The sequence below is a fragment of the Schistocerca cancellata genome, chromosome 5 (assembly GCF_023864275.1).
Source record: "Schistocerca cancellata isolate TAMUIC-IGC-003103 chromosome 5, iqSchCanc2.1, whole genome shotgun sequence".
Lineage (NCBI taxonomy): Eukaryota > Metazoa > Arthropoda > Insecta > Orthoptera > Acrididae > Schistocerca > Schistocerca cancellata.
The window spans coordinates 128,603,534-128,624,307 of NC_064630.1; the positions used below are offsets into that span (position 1 = coordinate 128,603,534).

At 42.8% G+C, this 20,774-nt stretch overlaps 1 protein-coding gene across 1 annotated transcript in view; it reads right to left on the reverse strand.

The window, feature by feature from the left end:
- LOC126188394 (odorant receptor 83a-like) overlaps positions 1-9,750 on the reverse strand; it is an 84,821-nt gene extending 75,071 nt beyond the window's left edge. Inside the window, exon 1 of the mRNA XM_049929995.1 lies at positions 9,729-9,750. Coding sequence (XP_049785952.1) covers positions 9,729-9,750 — 22 coding nt within the window. The remainder of the gene's footprint in view (positions 1-9,728) is intronic.
- Positions 9,751-20,774: the final 11,024 nt, after the last annotated feature.

A 20,774-nucleotide genomic window follows, 5' to 3' on the forward strand; every position in this document is an offset into this window, starting at 1 on the left:
TGTCGAAACACCAGGGAAAGTGCGCCTGACGACCTATAGGAGAGACAACACTCGAATAACTTCAGCCCATCATTGCGCACATATACCTCACCGAAAGACAAATACCTTGGTTGTATGACATCCATAGCGCCCATATATTTGTAGGATTCGGAAGTGATGGTATGTAAGCGTAACCAGAACACTTCAAGAAGACTTTTCTTATCTAAAGTTCACTTTTCAGAAAAAAAATATTTTTCGTGTAAGACAGCCCTATCAGTTTAATAGATGAAGTACTCTTTTGGAAGCTATGACGTGCAAAAGTATTAGGACACTAATTCACTGTTTCTGGGATCGCTAAGCATCTTCGTGATAGTCAACATGGAATTTATCCCCCAAGAGTGGGGTTGGCGATAAGACAGAATGACATGCGGATCAAAAACTAAAACATTTGAAGCAATTTCTCTCAATAGTGGTAAACTCAACGGGTAATATATTGGTCATCCTCTGAAAAGAGCGTATCGGCGCTGAAGATGGGGTGGTAGTTGTTGAATTGTGGTGAGACATGTCTCGGCAGTGAATAGGTATATATGTGCCAGTCCGCCGTATGAAATCTATCAAAAGAAATGGTTCGTCGCAGAGACGTCAGAGAACGGTAGAAATAAACTATTGTTTTTGGACGTGTCTATGACTACAGCTGAATGAAGTTTCACGATTTGTTGGTGTTTCAACTCGTACTGTACAACGTGTACACAAAATGTGTAAAAGCATAAGAATAGTGGTCGTAGAAAAATGGTAACCGACGGGAAGCAGAGGTGATAGTCCTGATTTGCCAATGACAGTCGGTATCAATTCCAACAAGAATGCATGTCCATGTCAAGCATTTATGAGCGAACATTGCGAAGGGAACTTACTCTAATGCACATTTGGATTTAGTGTCTGAGTAAAAGTCGTTTTTCACAGCGGCACATAGAGCTGTTTTCAGTGGGACAAAAATAAATTGGACAGTAGCTGATTGTAAGTGCGCACTGTGGTCCGACAATCGCTGTTTTGCCTAAAAGTTGCGTCGAGTGCACCGACAGCACAGTAAGAGGTCTTCAAGTTGCAGCGTGTTGAGGGTGCAGTTAAGTCCGATGGTGGTTCTGTGATTTTTGGATGGGTTGTCGTACCATGGCTCGGATTCATTCGTACAGTTTATCATAAGCGTGAACCAGAGTGTCTGAAGGAACATTCGCAACAACCCATTGCTGCCTTTTCTTCATCTTTATGATTAGTATGCTGTGGTCCAGGACTTAACAACTCACTGATCTTGACCGTGAACATTCACGCCCCTTCAGGCATTTGCTCGCGAGCAGTTGCGGCTTGCTGAGAACTGTGAGAAATGGTCGCGACAATATAGCAAAAGATAAATAGGGCGTGGTCAGTTTTGACAGTGCTGCCACCTAAATGGACTAGGGACGAGTGTTCCTTTTATAACACCGACAGTGTCTTCGCTTTTCAATACGCAGTCAGAGGAAGGATAGGTCTGCAAAATCTTTGGTTTATCACAATACAATAAATAGTTTTAGGAAGTTTAGTAATTCATTACAAGTCATACCACGCCAAAGAACACCAAATGGAAATTTGAAAGAACTGAACATATCGGATGTCCCAGGAGCTTAATATTCAGGAATATGAATGGAACGATAACTCGAAGCAAAGAAGATTCTGGAAAACAATGGCACTAAAATGCCAACCTTGTGAACCACGAGAAATTCTTATCGATATTGCAAAACAAATCTTTCCCTATTTTTCGAGAAGGTGGTATGGACCCAGATAAGAAAAAAATGTCTAGTAAACAAAATCTCTAAAATCATGAAGATATACGAGCACTTGTTCAGTAGAAGTGATTCACAATAGCAGCTCTTCAGGAATGTACTTCAGCGCCCATGTTTGCGGGAGGTTTTTTCCTTCTTTCGGTCCACATTACCACCTCTCAGAACATTGAAACCAAAGATCTTGCGGTAGAAGAGATCTGTTTCACAGTATCGAAGACGAAGAAGTGCTTGTAGCTCTTAGAGTACGTAATGTAGTGTCCATATTTACTACATTTTCTGCTTCTAATGATCGGTCATGCAATGTCGCTCAGTATTGACCATTCCTCCAGGGATACCCTGTATGGACTACATTTTAAAATTTAAAAGGAAGCTCTCAGAAGATGTGGCGGAAGGAGAAGAGAACTCAAGAGAGCTTACCGATCGGATAAATTACCAAACGGAAGTAGTTTTAGCGACGTCCGTTACACAGATGGTCATTTGAAAAGTAAATGCTTGAGAAATGCAGCTGAACATCGTCCTCTTCAGGTAGAAGAGTTTCAGATGGTGTCGTTATCAAACATGACAGTCGTGTGTCGCACACAGAATATAGTACACGCAGTTGAGATCCGGCTTGTAAAGAGTGCGTTGCATATTCTTTAATAAAAGTGTAGACATCATGGACAGAGTCCAGCAAGTTCTTTTTTACTGGAGGACCGCAGTGAACTTGAGGTCAGAGAAGAAAAAAAATGGCTCTGAGCACTATGGGGCTTAACATCTGAGTCCCCTAGAACTTATAACTACTTATAAACCTAACTAACCTAAGGACATCACACACATCCATGCTCGAGGCAGGATTCGAACCTGCGACCGTAGCTGTCGCACGCTTCCAGACTGTAGCGCTTAGAACTGCTCGACGACCCGGGCAAGCGTCAGAGAAGAGCTCATGGCCCTAGTAACAGTAAGAATACGACAACTGCATCAGCAGCGTAGAAAAAAGTAGAGAAAATATAGGTTTATGATAGAATTTGGCAGTTTCTTTGTCTACAGATGGAGCGCCAAACGCGTTGGGAAGTAAAAGAGGTTTTGCAGTGCAACTGAATAGCAAAAAAAATCATTGTAGCATGGAGTGATATCAGAGGTGTTCATCACATGATCCGCCAGTAGAATTTATGTGCATATTAGTCATAATGTCATTTTCTTAAATGTAATGAGTTCTGTTATGGCTGCGATTAATCATATTTGGAAGAGCATAGTTTAACACGGATAACTGAATCTTGATCATCAGCCAGTGCGGTAGTTCGCTTTATTACAGCGAGGCGTGCTAGCTAGGTTTGAGTCACCTCTCCATATTACGTGAATCTACATCTACATGGTTACTCTTCAGTTCACACTTAATTGCCTGGCAGAGGGTTCATCGAACCATTTTCATACTACTTCTCTACAATTCCACTCTCAAATGGCGCGTGGGAAAAAGGAACACCTAAATTTTTCCGTTCGAGCTCTGATTTCTCTTAATTTATTACAATGATCATTTCTCCTTACGTAGGTGGGTGTCAACAAAATATTTTCGCTTTCGGAAGAGGAAGTTGGTGAATGAAATTTCGTAGTCCGCAGCTCGTGGTCGTGCGGTAGCGTTCTAGCTTCCCGCGGCCGGGTTCCCGGGTTCGATTCCCGGCGGGGTCAGGGATTTTCTCTGCCTCGTGATGACTAGGTGTTGTGTGATGTCCTTCGGTTAGTTAGGTTTAAGTAGTTCTCAGTTCTAGGGGACTGATGGCCATAGATGTTAAGTCCCATAGTGCTCAGAGCCATTTGAACCATTTTTATTTGAAATTTCGTAAATATATCTCGCCACAAAGAAAACCGCCTTTGTTTCAGTGACTGCCACACCAACTCGCGTATCATATCAGTGACACTCTCACCCCCATTGCGCGATAACAAGAAACGAGCTGCCCTTCTTTGCACTTTTTCGATGTCCGCGTCAATCCTACCTCGTAAGGATCCCACACCGCACAGCAATATTCCAGCAGAGGACGGACAAGTGTAATGTAGGCTGTCTCTTTAGTGGGTTTGTCGCATCTTCTACGTGTTCTGCCAACAAAGCGCAGTCTCTGTTTCGCCTTCCCCACAATATTATTTTTGCGGTCTTTCCAATTTAAGTTGCTCGTAATTGTAATTCCTAGGTATTTAGTCGAATTGACAGCCCTTAGATTTGTGCGATTTATCGTATACCTAAAATTTATCGGATTTCTTTTAGTACATTTGTGGATGACCTCGCACTTTTATTTGTTTAGTGCCAATTGGCACTTTTCGCACCATACAGAAATTCTCTCTAGATCATGTTGTAATTGGAATTGATCGCCTAATGATTTTATTACACGGTAAATTACAGCGTCATCTGCAAACAATCTAAGGGGGCTGCTCAGATGATCACCTAGATCATTTATGTAGATCAGGAACAGCAGAGGGCCTATGACACTGCCTTGCGGAACGCCAGATATCACTTCTGTTCTACTTGATGATTTACCGTCTATCTGATGAAAACAGCGCCGATCTACTGCTTGAAGTAGTTGGACTACAATGCTACTGGGACTATAAAGCCTAATTTAAGAACAATAGATGGTTAATGACAAGAATTTGGATCCACATACGCGTCTGAAAACCGTGTTCGACAATGAGAAACAGTGCACGCTGCCCGCGCACGTGCAATCCGGAACAGCGCGACTGCTACGATCGCAGGTTCGAATCCTGCCTCGGGCATGAATGTGTGTGATGTCCTTAGGTTAGTTAGGTTTAAGTAGTTTTAAGTTCTTGGGGACTGGTGACCTCAGATGTTAAGTCCCATAGTGCTCAGAGTCATTTGAACCGAAAGTCGGGGATCATTTGGAGAAGCGAGTGAAACGTAGCAGTCAGTATCCCAGTACTTGGCAGCACACTGCACCAAGCGTTGATCCACTGCAGTTCCTACTTCATTTTGCTACAATTTTTTAGCGGCACGATTTTTCTCTGTATACAGAAGCATCATCCGCGGAAAGCCTCATGGAACTTCCGGCGTTATCTACTAGCTAACTCATATGTATTGTGAACAGCAACGATCACATAACACTCCTCTGGGATGCACTTGAAGTTACTTTTACATCTGAAGATTTCTCTCCTTTCAGAACGACACACTGTATTCTGTTTACCATTAACTCTTCAATACAATCACACAGTTGGCCAGATATTCTGTAGTCCCGTATTTTGTCCATTAGGCGGCAGTGCGGATCTGTATCGACTTCTGAAAGGCATTCGATACAACTCTGCACATTAGATTGATCACAGAGATCATCAACCGACTCCAGTGGTATACGCAGCAAGAGAGGCTTTCTGCATCATTGTGTGGTTTATTGTTGATGTTACGATATCGTACGTTCCTAACAGAGTCAACAAATACACTCCTGGAAATGGAAAAAAGAACACATTGACACTGGTGTGTCAGACCCACCATACTTGCTCCGGACACTGCGAGAGGGCTGTACAAGCAATGATCACACGCACGGCACAGCGGACACACCAGGAACCGCGGTGTTGGCCGTCGAATGGCGCTAGCTGCGCAGCATTTGTGCACCGCCGCCGTCAGTGTCAGCCAGTTTGCCGTGGCATACGGAGCTCCATCGCAGTCTTTAACACTGGTAGCATGCCGCGACAGCGTGGACGTGAACCATATGTGCAGTTGACGGACTTTGAGCGAGGGCGTATAGTGGGCATGCGGGAGGCCGGGTGGACGTACCGCCGAATTGCTCAACACGTGGGGCGTGAGGTCTCCACAGTACATCGATGTTGTCGCCAGTGGTCGGCGGAAGGTGCACGTGCCCGTCGACCTGGGACCGGACCGCAGCGACGCACGGATGCACGCCAAGACCGTAGGATCCTACGCAGTGCCGTAGGGGACCGCACCGCCACTTCCCAGCAAATTAGGGACACTGTTGCTCCTGGGGTATCGGCGAGGACCATTCGCAACCGTCTCCATGAAGCTGGGCTACGGTCCCGCACACCGTTAGGCCGTCTTCCGCTCACGCCCCAACATCGTGCAGCGCGCCTCCAGTGGTGTCGCGACAGGCGTGAATGGAGGGACGAATGGAGACGTATCGTCTTCAGCGATGAGAGTCGCTTCTGCCTTGGTGCCAATGATGGTCGTATGCGTGTTTGGCGCCGTGCAGGTGAGCGCCACAATCAGGACTGCATACGACCGAGGCACACAGGGCCAACACCCGGCATCATGGTGTGGGGAGCGATCTCCTACACTGGCCGTACACCACTGGTGATCGTCGAGGGGACACTGAATAGTGCACGGTACATCCAAACCGTCATCGAACCCATCGTTCTACCATTCCTAGACCGGCAAGGGAACTTGCGGTTCCAACAGGACAATGCACGTCCGCATGTATCCCGTGCCACCCAACGTGCTCTAGAAGGTGTAAGTCAACAACCCTGGCCAGCAAGATCTCCGGATCTGTCCCCCATTGAGCATGTTTGGGACTGGATGAAGCGTCGTCTCACGCGGTCTGCACGTCCAGCACGAACGCTGGTCCAACTGAGGCGCCAGGTGGAAATGGCATGGCAAGCCGTTCCACAGGACTACATCCAGCATCTCTACGATCGTCTCCATGGGAGAATAGCAGCCTGCATTGCTGCGAAAGGTGGATATACACTGTACTAGTGCCGACATTGTGCATGCTCTGTTGCCTGTGTCTATGTGCCTGTGGTTCTGTCAGTGTGATCATGTGATGTATCTGACCCCAGGAATGTGTCAATAAAGTTTCCCCTTCCTGGGACAATGAATTCACGGTGTTCTTATTTCAATTTCCAGGAGTGTATATTGCTTCCTCCTACGTATATCTCGCGAAAAGACCATGAAGATAAAATAGAGAGATTATAATCTACACGGAGGCTTTACCAGCAATGTTCTTCCCTCGAACTATTCGCAACCGGAATAGGAAAGGGAGAGTGACAGTGTTGCACAAAATACCTTCCGCCACACACTTCAAGGTGGCGTGCAGAATACAGATGTATAGACCTATATAATTATCAACAAGTGGCCTCAGCTAGATGCAGCTACCTTAAGAAACTTGTTTACTCACTTCCTCGGCGAATAGAGGCCATTGTCAAAGCTTTGACGGTATTACACCATATTAGCATGATGATTAATTTACGTTCGGTGTGCTTAATATTATCTTTTGCTATCTGGGAAAATACAGTTGGGGTGCTACACAGTTTTATACCTTGCATTTTTGATTCCTTCTTTCAAAAACATGTTAATTATATAATTTTGTTTTTATATTGTAGACAGATTTCATTCTTTTTGCTACATAATATAGACGGGAATGAAAAAGCAACTTGACAACGCCCAGTAAGCAGCGATATTCCGTAACATGTTTCAGATAGTGCTTTTCTAGCTTTACATTCCGATCTATAAGTATACTTCCAAAGCTATGATTCTGCATCACTTAGGGGAGACGATATGAAATAAAATCTCAATGTTTTCTTCTTTTATATGAATACAATATGATGCAACAGGGAGATCGTGGTCTTACTGGAATTTATCATAAGGTAGTTGTCTATCCTGACCACAAAAGAATTTATTGATAATCTGACTGTCACTATGTCATCCACAGAGCAGAATGCTCATTGCAAAATGAAGTTCCTTCGAGAACCAATTAGTGTTTGACAGAATTACATGTTCAGATGGAGTACGAAATATGAAAAAAAAATATTTGTTGTTATAACTTTTCGCGAAAAAATAGCTAAATTCAAACTAGTTTTCTGTTTGGAGAAACCTCTACCTAGTTTTTTTCATCGTTGACATATTTTTATTTTCCTCTTGCAACCGATTTTTACGTGTGGTTACGTCGTTGGGTATGAATTGTTGGTCATGGCGTTCTATTTTTTGACAATGCTTCCGTTTTATCAGTAGCCATCGAAGCGAAACAGAGTGTTACGTCAACACTTTTATGAATCGTGTGGCATTATCTTCGCTGCTTAATGTGTTTGTACAGCTCACACAACTCATCACAGTCGTGAAGAGACCCAGTCGTGAAAGGGGAAAGGCTTCTTGAACTAGCAACAGACTTTTGGTCAGGCAGTGGATACGTGACAGAAAAATGATAATGTGTGTCGCTACCATTGAAAACGGTTATTAACAGACAAACACAAATGAACTTTTTGCTGTCGTGTTAGTCATATGTAATCGTAACACTGGAGACATTCTCAAAGATTTGTAGTAAAATTAGTAAAACTAAAATTTATTACGATTATGACAGAGTTTCAGAATCAGAGAAGTTCGTCAGGATATACCTCTTTTGCATTTCAATATAGTTGCTTCCCAAGTAAAAGTCTCAGAACCACCTAGCGAGGTGGCGCAGTGGTTAGCACACTAGACTCGCATTTGGGAGGACGACAGTTCAATCCCGCGTCCGCCCATCCTGATTTAGGTTTTCCGTGAGTTTCCCAAATCGCTTGAGGCAAATGCCGGGATGGTTCCTTTGAAAGGGCACGGCAGACTTCCTTCCCCATCCTTACCTAATCCGATGAGACCGATGACCTCGCTGTTTGGTCTGCTCCCCCCAAATCAACCCCCTCCCCTCCCCCCTCTCTAGAACCCTAAAGGATTAAATATTTTGGGTCTGTGTGCTGTATGTAGTCACATGCAACACTTCATTTTGCAGATTTCCTACGAATTCGTCTTTGAAAGCCAAAACTCAATACACAGAAATAAACTAGTACAATATCTGAATGTTCTGTGTAGCATTAATATCAAAGTATTGTTTCGTTAATACCCGCTATTGCAGAACTGTTGCAGGAAAAGCATTTTGTTTCTCGTAATGTTCTAAGTGTCTCAAAATACTTATTCTGCCTGTAAGGCTTTAACTTGTGAAGGACTACTTAAAGGATGTGAAATGAAGATGTTTGTTTTTTAGTTGCCTCAGAATTATGAGTAATACACTACTGCCCGAAATTTGCCAATATTCGGTCAAGTTCATTTAATGAACGCTTATCAACAACACGATGACTGCTGTAACGGCAAAAATGTGGCTTTTAAGCACAGAAATAATTATTTTAATACCAAATGCAGACATGTGTATAGCGGTACTTGTTTGTAACAAGTCGTTCAAATTACCCATCTCGCCGGTCGGTGTGGCCGTGCGGTCTAGGTGCTTCAGTCTGGAACCGCGAGACCGCTCCGGTCGCAGGTTCGAATCCTGCCTCGGGCATGGATGTGTGTGATGTCCTTAGGTTAGTTAGGTTTAAGTAGTTCTAAGTTCTAGGGGACTGATGACCACAGATGTTAAGTCCCATAGTGCTCAGAGCCATTTTTTACCCATCTCACATAGTCGATTGACTATTAACAACACCAGCTGGAGCAATAGTTTTAGTATGAAGAATACCTAAGTACTTACTTAACATTAACCTATTTACAACTGGATTCGGAATTACATTACTTGTAGAAAGAAATCTACTTAATGAATTCGAAGTTCAACAGCTTAATATGTCAAAAAAGTAATTAATAAATTTTAATCAACAACATATAAGCGTTTCTCCCATACAGTCCTTGAACATTGGGGAGTGGTTCCTATTTAATGCCATATTCTGCTACTCACCCATGGAAAATTCAGTTAAAACTACTTGCTTTGTTTACAATGTAAGCGAAAGGTAAGTATCTTCGTCTCTCTCCTATTGTTCACTATGAACGTATTGGAAAAATAAAATTAGAAATGATTAATGCGACTCATACTTTTAAAATAACTACATGTTGACAGCACCAGTAAAAAAAAAATTAAAAAGTGTTTTCAAATGTTGCGGTATCCGAATTTCGAATTTCGTAGTCTTAAATTAAAAGGTATGGCTCTAATTTGAAGTTGAAAGACACAAGACTAAAAACAATACTGTAGTTCTGAACAGAAGACGGTTTACGCAACTTACCGGCGCTCTGAGCCTTCGCCATGATGAAGTGCAGCGCTCTCTGGTCACCGTACGAATGTCCGCAGACAGAAGTTCTCGAGAATGCAGAGGACTCCGCGACTTCTCAATTCCCTTTATCCCTCGAGCTGCTGCAAATATGTCAATATTAATGTGACGTGAAGCTCTCCTTGGAAAGGCCGTGTAAATGAAATGAAACATTGACTTCAATAAGCATGAAATCTTGCCGAATTATTCTGGCGCACCTTTCGTCATGATTGGAAATTCACTTTGTAGGAAAATCTGACACTGACCTGGGAGGGAGAAGAAAGCAATTTTTAATTCTTTAAGCGCTTCTTGGCTAATTAGAAACTCCGCAATACAAACTGAAGACTTAATTTCAGCCGTCTGTAAAAGAAGAAAGCAGAGTTTCTTGGCAATACCACCTTGCGAGCAGGCCTTTAAAATTTCAAGGTACTGCCATTGAAAGAATCTGTAACAATATACATTTGGTGCACCGACAGGAAAAAGAAATCTAACAACACAAATTTAAGTAAAGTTTTTTAACTGACCAGTCAGTAACGAAGCATAATATTTGATATGATGTACTTAGAAGAAAACTGTTATTTACTACAAGCCTAACTGGTTCATTCGTAGTATTAGCTTTCAAATAATGTTGACTAAGGGAGGTTATGGCACAAGATCCTGTTGGGGCTATCTGAGAGGAGTAGGATATGTGCCGGCAACGGAAGTCACCCTCTCCCATCTTCTTCACCATCAACAACACGAAGAAAACACTGCAGTACACTCGCACATATCATTTACACGACTCCATTACAGCTATGACACTTGGTACTCAGGATGCCCGTGTGTTGTCAGCTACCAAGGCTTAAACAGTTACGTGAGACAATAAGTAAATAACCATTGTTAAGAAGTTAAGCTCTACCATATAGGATGCCACAGTCTTTAAATCGCTGGACTTGTAATGCTGAGAAAATGCCTTCCCATTCACTTTTCGATTTCTGACGATTTATATTGCCTCAAGTGAATGCCATTATGTTGCCACAAAGAGCGATACTCTCGACGGACTATGTTCTTTAATTTTATTAGGCGATCTCCGACACTGTAATAAATCTTCTAAAGTTAGATCAGAACAATATGTGGTATATGATGAACTATTAATGTCAATTTTTGTGTACATCTACATCTACATCTACATTTATACTCCGCAAGCCACCCAACGGTGTGTGGCGGAGGGCACTTCACGTGCCACTGTCATTATCTCCCTTTCCTGTTCCAGTCGCGTATGGTTCGCGGGAAGAACGACTGTCTGAAAGCCTCCGTGCGCGCTCTAATCTCCCTAATTTTACATTCGTGATCTCCTCGGGAGGTATAAGTAGGGGGAAGCAATATATTCGATACCTCATCCAGAAACGCACCCTCACGAAACCTGGCGAGCAAGCTACACCGCGATGCAGAGCGCCTCTCTTGCAGAGTCTGCCACTTGAGTTTGTTAAACATCTCCTTAACGCTATCACGGTTACCAAATAACCCTGTGACGAAACGCGCCGCTCTTCTTTGGATCCTCTCTATCTCCTCCGTCAACCCGATCCGGTACGGATCCCACACCGATGAGCAATACTCAAGTATAGGTCGAACGAGTGTTTTGTAAGCCACCTCCTTTGTTGATGGACCACATTTTCCAAGGACTCTCCCAATGAATCTCAACCTGGTACCCGCCTTACCAACAATTAATTTTATATGATCATTCCACTTCAAATCGTTCCGCACGCATACTCCCAGATATTTTACAGAAGTAACTGCTACCAGTGTTTGTTCCGCTATCATATAATCATACAATAAAGGATCCTTCTTTCTATGTATTCGCAATACATTACATTTGTCTATATTAAGGGTCAGTTGCCACTCCCTGCACCAAGTGCCTATCCGCTGCAGATCTTCCTGCATTTCGCTACAATTTTCTAATGCTGCAACTTCTCTGTATACTACAGCATCATCCGCGAAAAGCCGCATGGAACTTCCGACACTATCTACTAGGTCATTTATATATATTGTGAAAAGCAATGGTCCCATAACACTCCCCTGTGGCACGCCAGAGGTTACTTTAATGTCTGTAGACGTCTCTCCGTTGATAACAACATGCTGTGTTCTGTTTGCTAAAAACTCTTCAATCCAGCCACACAGCTGGTCTGATATTCCGTAGGCTCTTACTTTGTTTATCAGGCGACAGTGCGGAACTGTATCGAACGCCTTCCGGAAGTCAAGAAAAATAGCATCTACCTGGGAGCCTGTATCTAATATTTTCTGGGTCTCATGAACAAATAAAGCGAGTTGGGTTTCACACGATCGCTGTTTCCGGAATCCATGTTGATTCATACATAGTAGATTCTGAGTTTCCAAAAACGACATGATACTCGAGCAAAAGACATGTTCTAAAATTCTACAACAGATCGACGTCAGAGATATAGGTCTATAGTTTTGCGCATCTGCTCGACGACCCTTCTTGAAGACTGGGACTACCTGTGCTCTTTTCCAATCATTTGGAACCTTCTGTTCCTCTAGAGACTTGCGGTACGCGGCTGTTAGAAGGGGGGCAAGTTCTTTCGCGTACTCTGTGTAGAATCGAATTGGTATCCCGTCAGGTCCAGTGGACTTTCCTCTGTTGAGTGATTCCAGTTGCTTTTCTATTCCTTGGACACTTATTTCAATGTCAGCCATTTTTTCGTTGGTGCGAGGATTTACAGAAGGAACTGCAGTGCGGTCTTCCTCTGTGAAACAGCTTTGGAAAAAGGTGTTTAGTATTTCAGCTTTACGCTTGTCATCCTCTGTTTCAGTGCCATCATCATCCCGGAGTGTCTGAACATGATGTTTCGAGCCACTTACTGATTTAACGTAAGACCAGAACTTCCTAGGATTTTCTGTCAAGTCGGTACATAGAATTTTACTTTCGAATTCACTGAACGCTTCACGCATAGCCCTCCTTACGCTAACTTTGACATCGTTTAGCTTCTGTTTGTCTGAGAGGTTTTGGCTGCGTTTAAACTTGGAGTGAAGCTCTCTTTGCTTTCGCAGTGTACATGCTGTGTACATGCTGGTGGTCAAAATGTAAGACTCCAGATAAAACAGAGTTCACTACACTGTTGAGTGATTGTACCTTATAAGATACAGAAGACTACATTCCAGTGCCAACAAAAATGAATCAGAATATGTTAACATTGGTTATGAACTAGTGTCACTTTTCTGAAAGTATTTATTTAGTGTGCAGCCCTTTATGGAATTTAAAAGTGAACGAGAAATATTGCACATAAGACGAGAATGTTGTTCTATAGCAAGATGCAGAAGAAAGATCGAGTAACTAATAAAGAGATAATCAACAAATCTCAGGATAAAATAGCTTTATGGCACAACTTGACTAAAGGAAGGCATAGGATTTGTGACATAATCGAGATATCAAAGAGTAGCTCATTTTGGAATAGGTGGAAGTTTCGGGAGGGGGTCGTAGAGAGCTTGTAGGGTTTGAATACAGTAAGCAGGTTCAAATGAACGTAGGGACCAGTAGTAGTTATTTTCAGAACATATACTGTTGAGGAGAGCTACATGACACCAGTAGTATTATTGCTGATCACAACAACAACAACAATATATTCCCGTGACAAAAATAATGTTTCCTCAGTCTAGGTGTTGTTTCATTTACCTAAACTATTCCCCGGCGGTTTATTCCATCCCATGTAAAACTCAGGTTTGATCTCCCTTACGCGAATTCGTGTCGTGTAAGGACCTACCACCACGTAAAAACTGAACCACTTATAGAACTCAGTAACCTCCAAACTCAAGCACTGGCAGAAGTTGTTTCAGGAAAACCTAGAAAGCTCTGGTTTTATATAAACAAATAGTAACCTTTTATCCACGTCATGGAACAGCATAACAATGGTGTTGAAAAACAAAACAAATCTAAGGATTCGCAGAGCCGTATTAGCCTGTTTCCTAAATTTTCTCGATCTATATGCAAGGCTTTACGTGTTAATGGGATAAATTTGAGGCATTGACGTTCCACTGATGACTTGTGATGCACATAATTTCACAATTGATTATCGACTCACAGTCGATCGCGACACCTAGTAACGCGTTCTTTAACCATACCCCAAATTTGTATCAAGTGACTTAATTTTGTTCCCCATACATAACACAATTTAAAACAACAGCAAAACATTGCTGATTGCCTGCTGATTCAATGGATGTCGTACCATACAATTGTTTGCAAAAGTAACATTTGTTCAGCAGCTCGTAGAGTACGAAAGATCATGTTTTACACATTCAATTGAAACCCAAACACATCAGCTTAATTAATACTGCAAAAAGGAAACTATATTACATTTTCCGTTACTTCAAAAACATACATATTTGAAAAATCTATGACGAGTTTTGGAATCTATACAAAATTTGTTTCCAACTTTATACCAGGTGTCTCTGTTATGGGTTCTCAAGCGCATTTGCTCTGGTGTTTCGGCAGATATTTGCAATTCCGTTTCTGTAAACGTGTAGCTGGAGTAAACTCAAGCAAGTTCTGCTGATCAAGTCTTGCGTACGACGCCCAACGTCGACGGAAAGCTTTGACTTTTAAAGCTGAATTTTACGTGCCCATTCGACAGAGCTGTCCAAAATTAGTCTAGAGCATTATTCGTTTTATCGATATGAATTAACGGCAACAGTAAAATAAAAGAATAATCAGTACACAAGAAGCGCTCCTACATGGCGGTAGCAGTCAGCAAGGGCCAGGGCGCTCTGTCGCTGCCGGAATGTTGGTCATTCCTCGTGTTTCACTGTCCCTGTTGTCCGCTCCCAGTAGTGGAGCGGTCAGCGCGACAGAATGTCAATCCTAAGGGCTCGGGTTCGATTCACGACTGGGTCGGACATTTTCTCCGCTCTGGGACTGGGTGTTGTGTTGTCCTAATCATCAAGATTTCATCCCCATCGACGGGCAAGTCGCCGAAGTGCCACCAAATCGAAAGACTCTACACGACGGGAGGCCCTAGTCACACGACTGTCCCTGTTAATACACCCGATAAAAAAAAATTCGAACTAGACTAATTTGGGACTACTCTGTCTAATGGGCACGTAAAATTCTGCTTGTAGTTTGTAATGGGAAACAAACCGACACTTTCCTTCGATGCTGAGCGTTGTATCAAAGACGTGATGAACAGTATTTGTTTGAGCTGTCTCTAGCTACATTTGCGAAAACGAAACTGCGTATATCTGCTGAAACACTGGACGGAATGCGCCCGACGACTCTCAGGAGAGACAACCTGCATACCGATTCTCAGTCGTTTTAAATTTCGTAAATACTACTTTTATTTTATTTTGCTAAGATGGGAGACAGAGTTTTTGGAATACCAGTGGACTCCAGTAATTTTCCTACAACATTGAAATACACTAAAAACTTAATATACTACACAAAATATCTTTTAAGTTGTTTGAGGATATCCAACCCACTTGTCAATCGTGTGGTTAGTGCCACAACATGTTTCAGGACAACATTATCCAATTTTCAGGAGGGGGCAGACGGGACTGGGTTTTAATATTTGATATAGGGAGCATAATAGTAGAGAGAACGGCTCGTCACTTGTAGCAAAGCATCTCAAGAACAAGCAGCGTTAGTGGCGGGATATAAAGGAAAGCATGAGGGTGGTTGCTATCAAATTTAGAATAGGCAGAGATTTATTGTGCCTTGAAAGAGGAGTGCGTCGGCGTTTTAAATGAGAGGACGAAAGTGCCTAAAGAGCATTTCTGGGCACAATTTAGCGATATCCTCTTTAAGAAGCAGCCACCAACATATTTTACCTAATGACGTAGGATTTACGCATGCTAATTACGTTCAGATTGCTGCTTAGATGTAGTTTTAAGTTAGAATGGGCTAGGACCAGACAAAAGTCATTTCTCAAACATTTTATGACAGACAGTAGTATCGTTGGTGCTGAGCATGAGGCTTCAAGTAAATATCGTAGTTGGTAGGTGATGGCAGCGGCTCTCAGTTTGCAACTGTACCTCGAGAACGGTGGATGCACAGGCTTTTAATGTTTTATGGTTTTAGTTGACAATTCACGTGTGCAGCTTCTTTTTTGTGACGAGGCCTAATGCCATAAAAAATTTTAAGGTAGTGTGTAACTATGGACATCTGTAATCCTTACATTTCTATCGGTATGAGGAGGATTGTTTTCTCTGGTTTTCTTGTTTTTGACACTTGAAAATAGGATGATATTGGCCCGAAACATGCTGTGTCAATAATCACATGATTTAAAATTGGGCTGGATATCCTCAATATTGATTGAATAAAAGTTGTGTGATGGTTTCACATATTTTATCTTTTAAGTTAATATTAAAGCAAATTAAAATTGAACTAGCCTTCAGGCATCCTAAATCTGGTGTTAAATAAACATTTATACACTCCTGGAAATTGAAATAAGAACACCGTGAATTCATTGTCCCAGGAAGGGGAAACTTTATTGACACATTCCTGGGGTCAGATACATCACATGATCACACTGACAGAACCACAGGCACATAGACACAGGCAACAGAGCATGTACAACGTCGGCACTAGTACAGTGTATATCCACCTTTCGCAGCAATGCAGGCTGCTATTCTCCCATGGAGACGATCGTAGAGATGCTGGATGTAGTCCTGTGGAACGGCTTGCCATGCCATTTCCATATGGCGCCTCAGTTGGACCAGCGTTCGTGCTGGACGTGCAGACCGCGTGAGACGACGCTTCATCCAGTCCCAAACATGCTCAATGGGGGACAGATCCGGAGATCTTGCTGGCCAGGGTAGTTGACTTACACCTTCTAGAGCACGTTGGGTGGCACGGGATACATGCGGACGTGCATTGTCCTGTTGGAACAGCAAGTTCCCTTGCCGGTCTAGGAATGGTAGAACGATGGGTTCGATGAAGGTTTGGATGTACCGTGCACTATTCAGTGTCCCCTCGACGATCACCAGTGGTGTACGGCCAGTGTAGGAGATCGCTCCCCACACCATGATGCCGGGTGTTGGCCCTGTGTGCCTCGGTCGTATGCAGTCCTGATTGTGGCGCTCACCTGCACGGCGCCAAACACGCATACGACCATCATTGGCACCAAGGCAGAAGCGACTCTCATCGCTGAAGACGACACGTCTCCATTCGTCCCTCCATTCACGCCTGTCGCGACACCACTGGAGGCGGGCTGCACGATGTTGGGGCGTGAGCTAAAGACGGCCTAACGGTGTGCGGGACCGTAGCCCAGCTTCATGGAGACGGTTGCGAATGGTCCTCGCCGATACCCCAGGAGCAACAGTGTCCCTAATTTGCTGGGAAGTGGCGGTGCGGTCCCCTACGGCACTGCGTAGGATCCTACGGTCTTGGCGTGCATCCGTGCGTCGCTGCGGTCCGGTCCCAGGTCGACGGGCACGTGCACCTTCCGCCGACCACTGGCGACAACATCGATGTACTGTGGAGACCTCACGCCCCACGTGTTGAGCAATTCGGCGGTACGTCCACCCGGCCTCCCGCATGCCCACTATACGCCCTCGCTCAAAGTCCGTCAACTGCACATACGGTTCACGTCCACGCTGTCGCGGAATGCTACCAGTGTTAAAGACTGCGATGGAGCTCCGTATGCCACGCCAAACTGGCTGACACTGACGGCGGCGGTGCACAAATGCTGCGCAGCTAGCGCCATTCGACGGCCAGCACCGCGGTTCCTGGTGTGTCCGCTGTGCCGTGCGTGTGATCATTGCTTGTACAGCCCTCTCGCAGTGTCCGGAGCAAGTATGGTGGGTCTGACACACCGGTGTCAATGTGTTCTTTTTTCCATTTCCAGGAGTGTACTTTGTTTCGTGACCTCACATCCGTTAAACATGTTGAGAGACATACGTCCTTAAATAATGCAGAGAGTCGCCAACGCCACTTCAGAGTGAATTGATTTGTGGTAGGTTGTGTAAACCTGCCATACTTTTAATTTCCCAGAATACTATCCAAGAAAATATTGGCAACAGTCTACACACAAACGTCCGATATTCGCTGTTACTGTCCGTACCTGTTGCAAGTTTATATAAAAAAAAATATTTTGCTATGACGAAATTTTTTGGCTTACAATTATTTAGTTTTGAAACCCGAGGTTCTTAACATGGCACTGAAGACTTCAACAGGTTGAATTCGTAGCGTGTTTGAACGGAGGCTCAGGTTTTATTTTCATCGAACCCAAGCACAGTTAAAGCCACAGTCTCTAATGTGGCAAAAGTAAAAGAAATAAATAGAATAAAAGTGATATATAGGAGTTTGGAAGCTATGTAGTGTAATCAGTACTAAGTAATCAGTATGCCTGAAATGATTTTACAAGTTTACAATCAGTTTGTATAGCCAAGTATGGCTTATGGCAGTGCAACACGGACATTTAAAATGGAAACTATTCGAAAACAGTTTTGATCAAAGACCAGTGTACAGACGTATGCTGATAACATCTACGGGAGAGACGAAAATAAACAGATGGACCGCGGACCAGACAGAGTGTGACTTTAATGAAGGTCTGCAAGACGTATAGCGAGGCGAACCGATGACAGATACATCAAGGAAGTCCTTCGTTGGATTGTAAAAGCTAAGGGGACACCAAACCACGACTGCTGGAAGGCGCGTTGATGAAATAAGAAAACAAGCAGGAGTAATATGGATTTATTCCGAAAACCGTAAGGTGGGGAAAGGCCTTGGAGATACCGTCATTTGGAAGCGTGTGTCAAGTCCCTGATAATGGTCATCATGGTTTTACGGAAGGCATAGCCCAAGAGTGTTGAATAATAGTCCCTCCACCAAGTACAGTACGACGGCTTGCAATGAATGTACATAGTTTTAACATTAAAATTGTTCCGATTTTAGAAGCCCTTCATTGCACTGATAAATAAAATTTTAGGTTTTTTTAATACTAAAAGAAGTATAATTGTGATTTTTACTGAGTATTTTGTCCTGAAAGTCTAACAGAACTTTTGTATCACACACAGTGAATAATCGTACGTTTCAGTAGATGTCAACTCTTAGAATAATTTTTACCTACCTAAAATGTACAATATATGAACTGTAGTTTCTACTGTCGTTTGGTTAAGGAACAGCTCTCTTGAGTATCCAGCAGCAGTCTGCCAACTTACTTGGAGTCTATTTTCCCTGGTAGCGTTTTTCCATTTCAGCGATGTCGTTGTGGAAGAGTTCGCCATGTTCGTCGCTGACAGCACGGAGGAGCTCACGGAAGAAATGAATGTTGGAGGTCTACATGCGTATTTTCAACGACATTTTACAGCCCATGACCTTGTAGTTCTCAGTCCATTCGCTGAGTCGTTCTCTTTAATGCTCAGAACTGTAGTTTCCTAGAAAGTTTATGACAACATTTTGAAAGGGAACCATATTTAACATATATTAACATATTTAACAGGCTTTCAGATTGTGAATCTTTTATAATTTTCGTAATTTGTGTTTCAACAAATACTCCCTCTTTTAGTTTCGCTTAGCTAAACTTTGGGAACGTGGTTTTTAGGAAGAGAAATACACTCCTGTTACGATCCATTAATTTCACGACAATTTTAGTCAAACATAGATTGATATACAATGCACGCAGTAAGACTTTTTCAGGACTTACAAATGATCGATGAACAATATTTGTCTTTCTGGATTGAACGAGTCCCTCTTTGGCCAGCTTTTGTACTTGCTTCTATCTCTGCTATCCCACATGCACAAGAGGCAGCAAAATTTTGTATAGTCATGCTGTAATCCAAGCAGAAGAGCTATCACTTTAAAATCCGCACATATCTACCATGAATAGCCTATACATCGAATAGTGGCTAGCAAGAGATGCGTGTTCGTGTAGCTCTCCTTCGTGTCTACATCGTGAGCTACAGGAATGAATAAAACTTATTTCCATCATGTTGCAACACACCTTTCAAGCTGGTTTTCAAGGAGTCAATGAACAAAACTCCGATCTTCAGGTTTATATTCAACACCCAATGACTCCATCAAAGATTCAACATTACTCCAGAAAATAGGTCCTATTTAGAAAATAAATGCTTGAATTCCTTTTGGCTTTGATGGGACGAACTTAGTTTGGCCCCATCCTATGAATGTGCCAGCCTGTCAATGTTGAAGCAAGTAATCCTGCTTTACTTTTAGGTAAACCAAGATCACGAACCAAGTCGTTTCGATCCTTCTATGTTGCAAATTGAGGTTTCGTTTGTGGTAACTCATTGCAAAAAACTGGGGCCACTCTGCTGCGGTAATTCACTAATGTCATCAACGGTTTCAAAATCTGCAGTCATATTTTTGCCGCCTGGTGGAGATGGTAGGGGAAGACCTCATCCATGAGGAAACGGTCGAATTGATAATTCTAAACAGGGATATTTAACAGAATAAATGAGCTTAAAACGAATTCCAGATTTATTTGTCAAGAAGAAGCAGCATTCAGATTTTCGCCAGGCTCCCGCCATATTATAGGAACTGTAAAAGACACATGACAGACTTCTTTTAAGCAGCCAGTTAATTATGTTACACGTTTCAAATATATTTTTAGACGACGATCAACAGCACAAATATACTGCAGGCCATGCATGACAGTAGTCAAATTTTGCCTTTTCTCTTTTAAAGTGAATTCGCCACAAACGTAACTAAAATTATTTTTATCGTTTGAACGTTTGCAAGACATGTTCCTCTCCTAAAAAAAACGCCTGCGAAAATATACTATTAGCCGACATTATACTTGTCAGTTCACAGTTGAAGAATACATGGGATTAGCTTCTTTCTTGAAACAAAGCTTCTATTCCTCTGGCAGCTATGCAGGACACTATCTGCAACAGATCTTTCACTTTATCCGTTATTGGAACAAACCTTTGTAATAGGGAGAAAGCCATTACCAAGACGAAAAGTTCATTGTTCAACAGTGTTGCGATTCCTGAAGTCATAAACAACAAAAGTTTGAAGCAAATATATCAACTGTTGACCCATTCAAATAAAATTATATTCTTTTAATCACATTAAGAAAT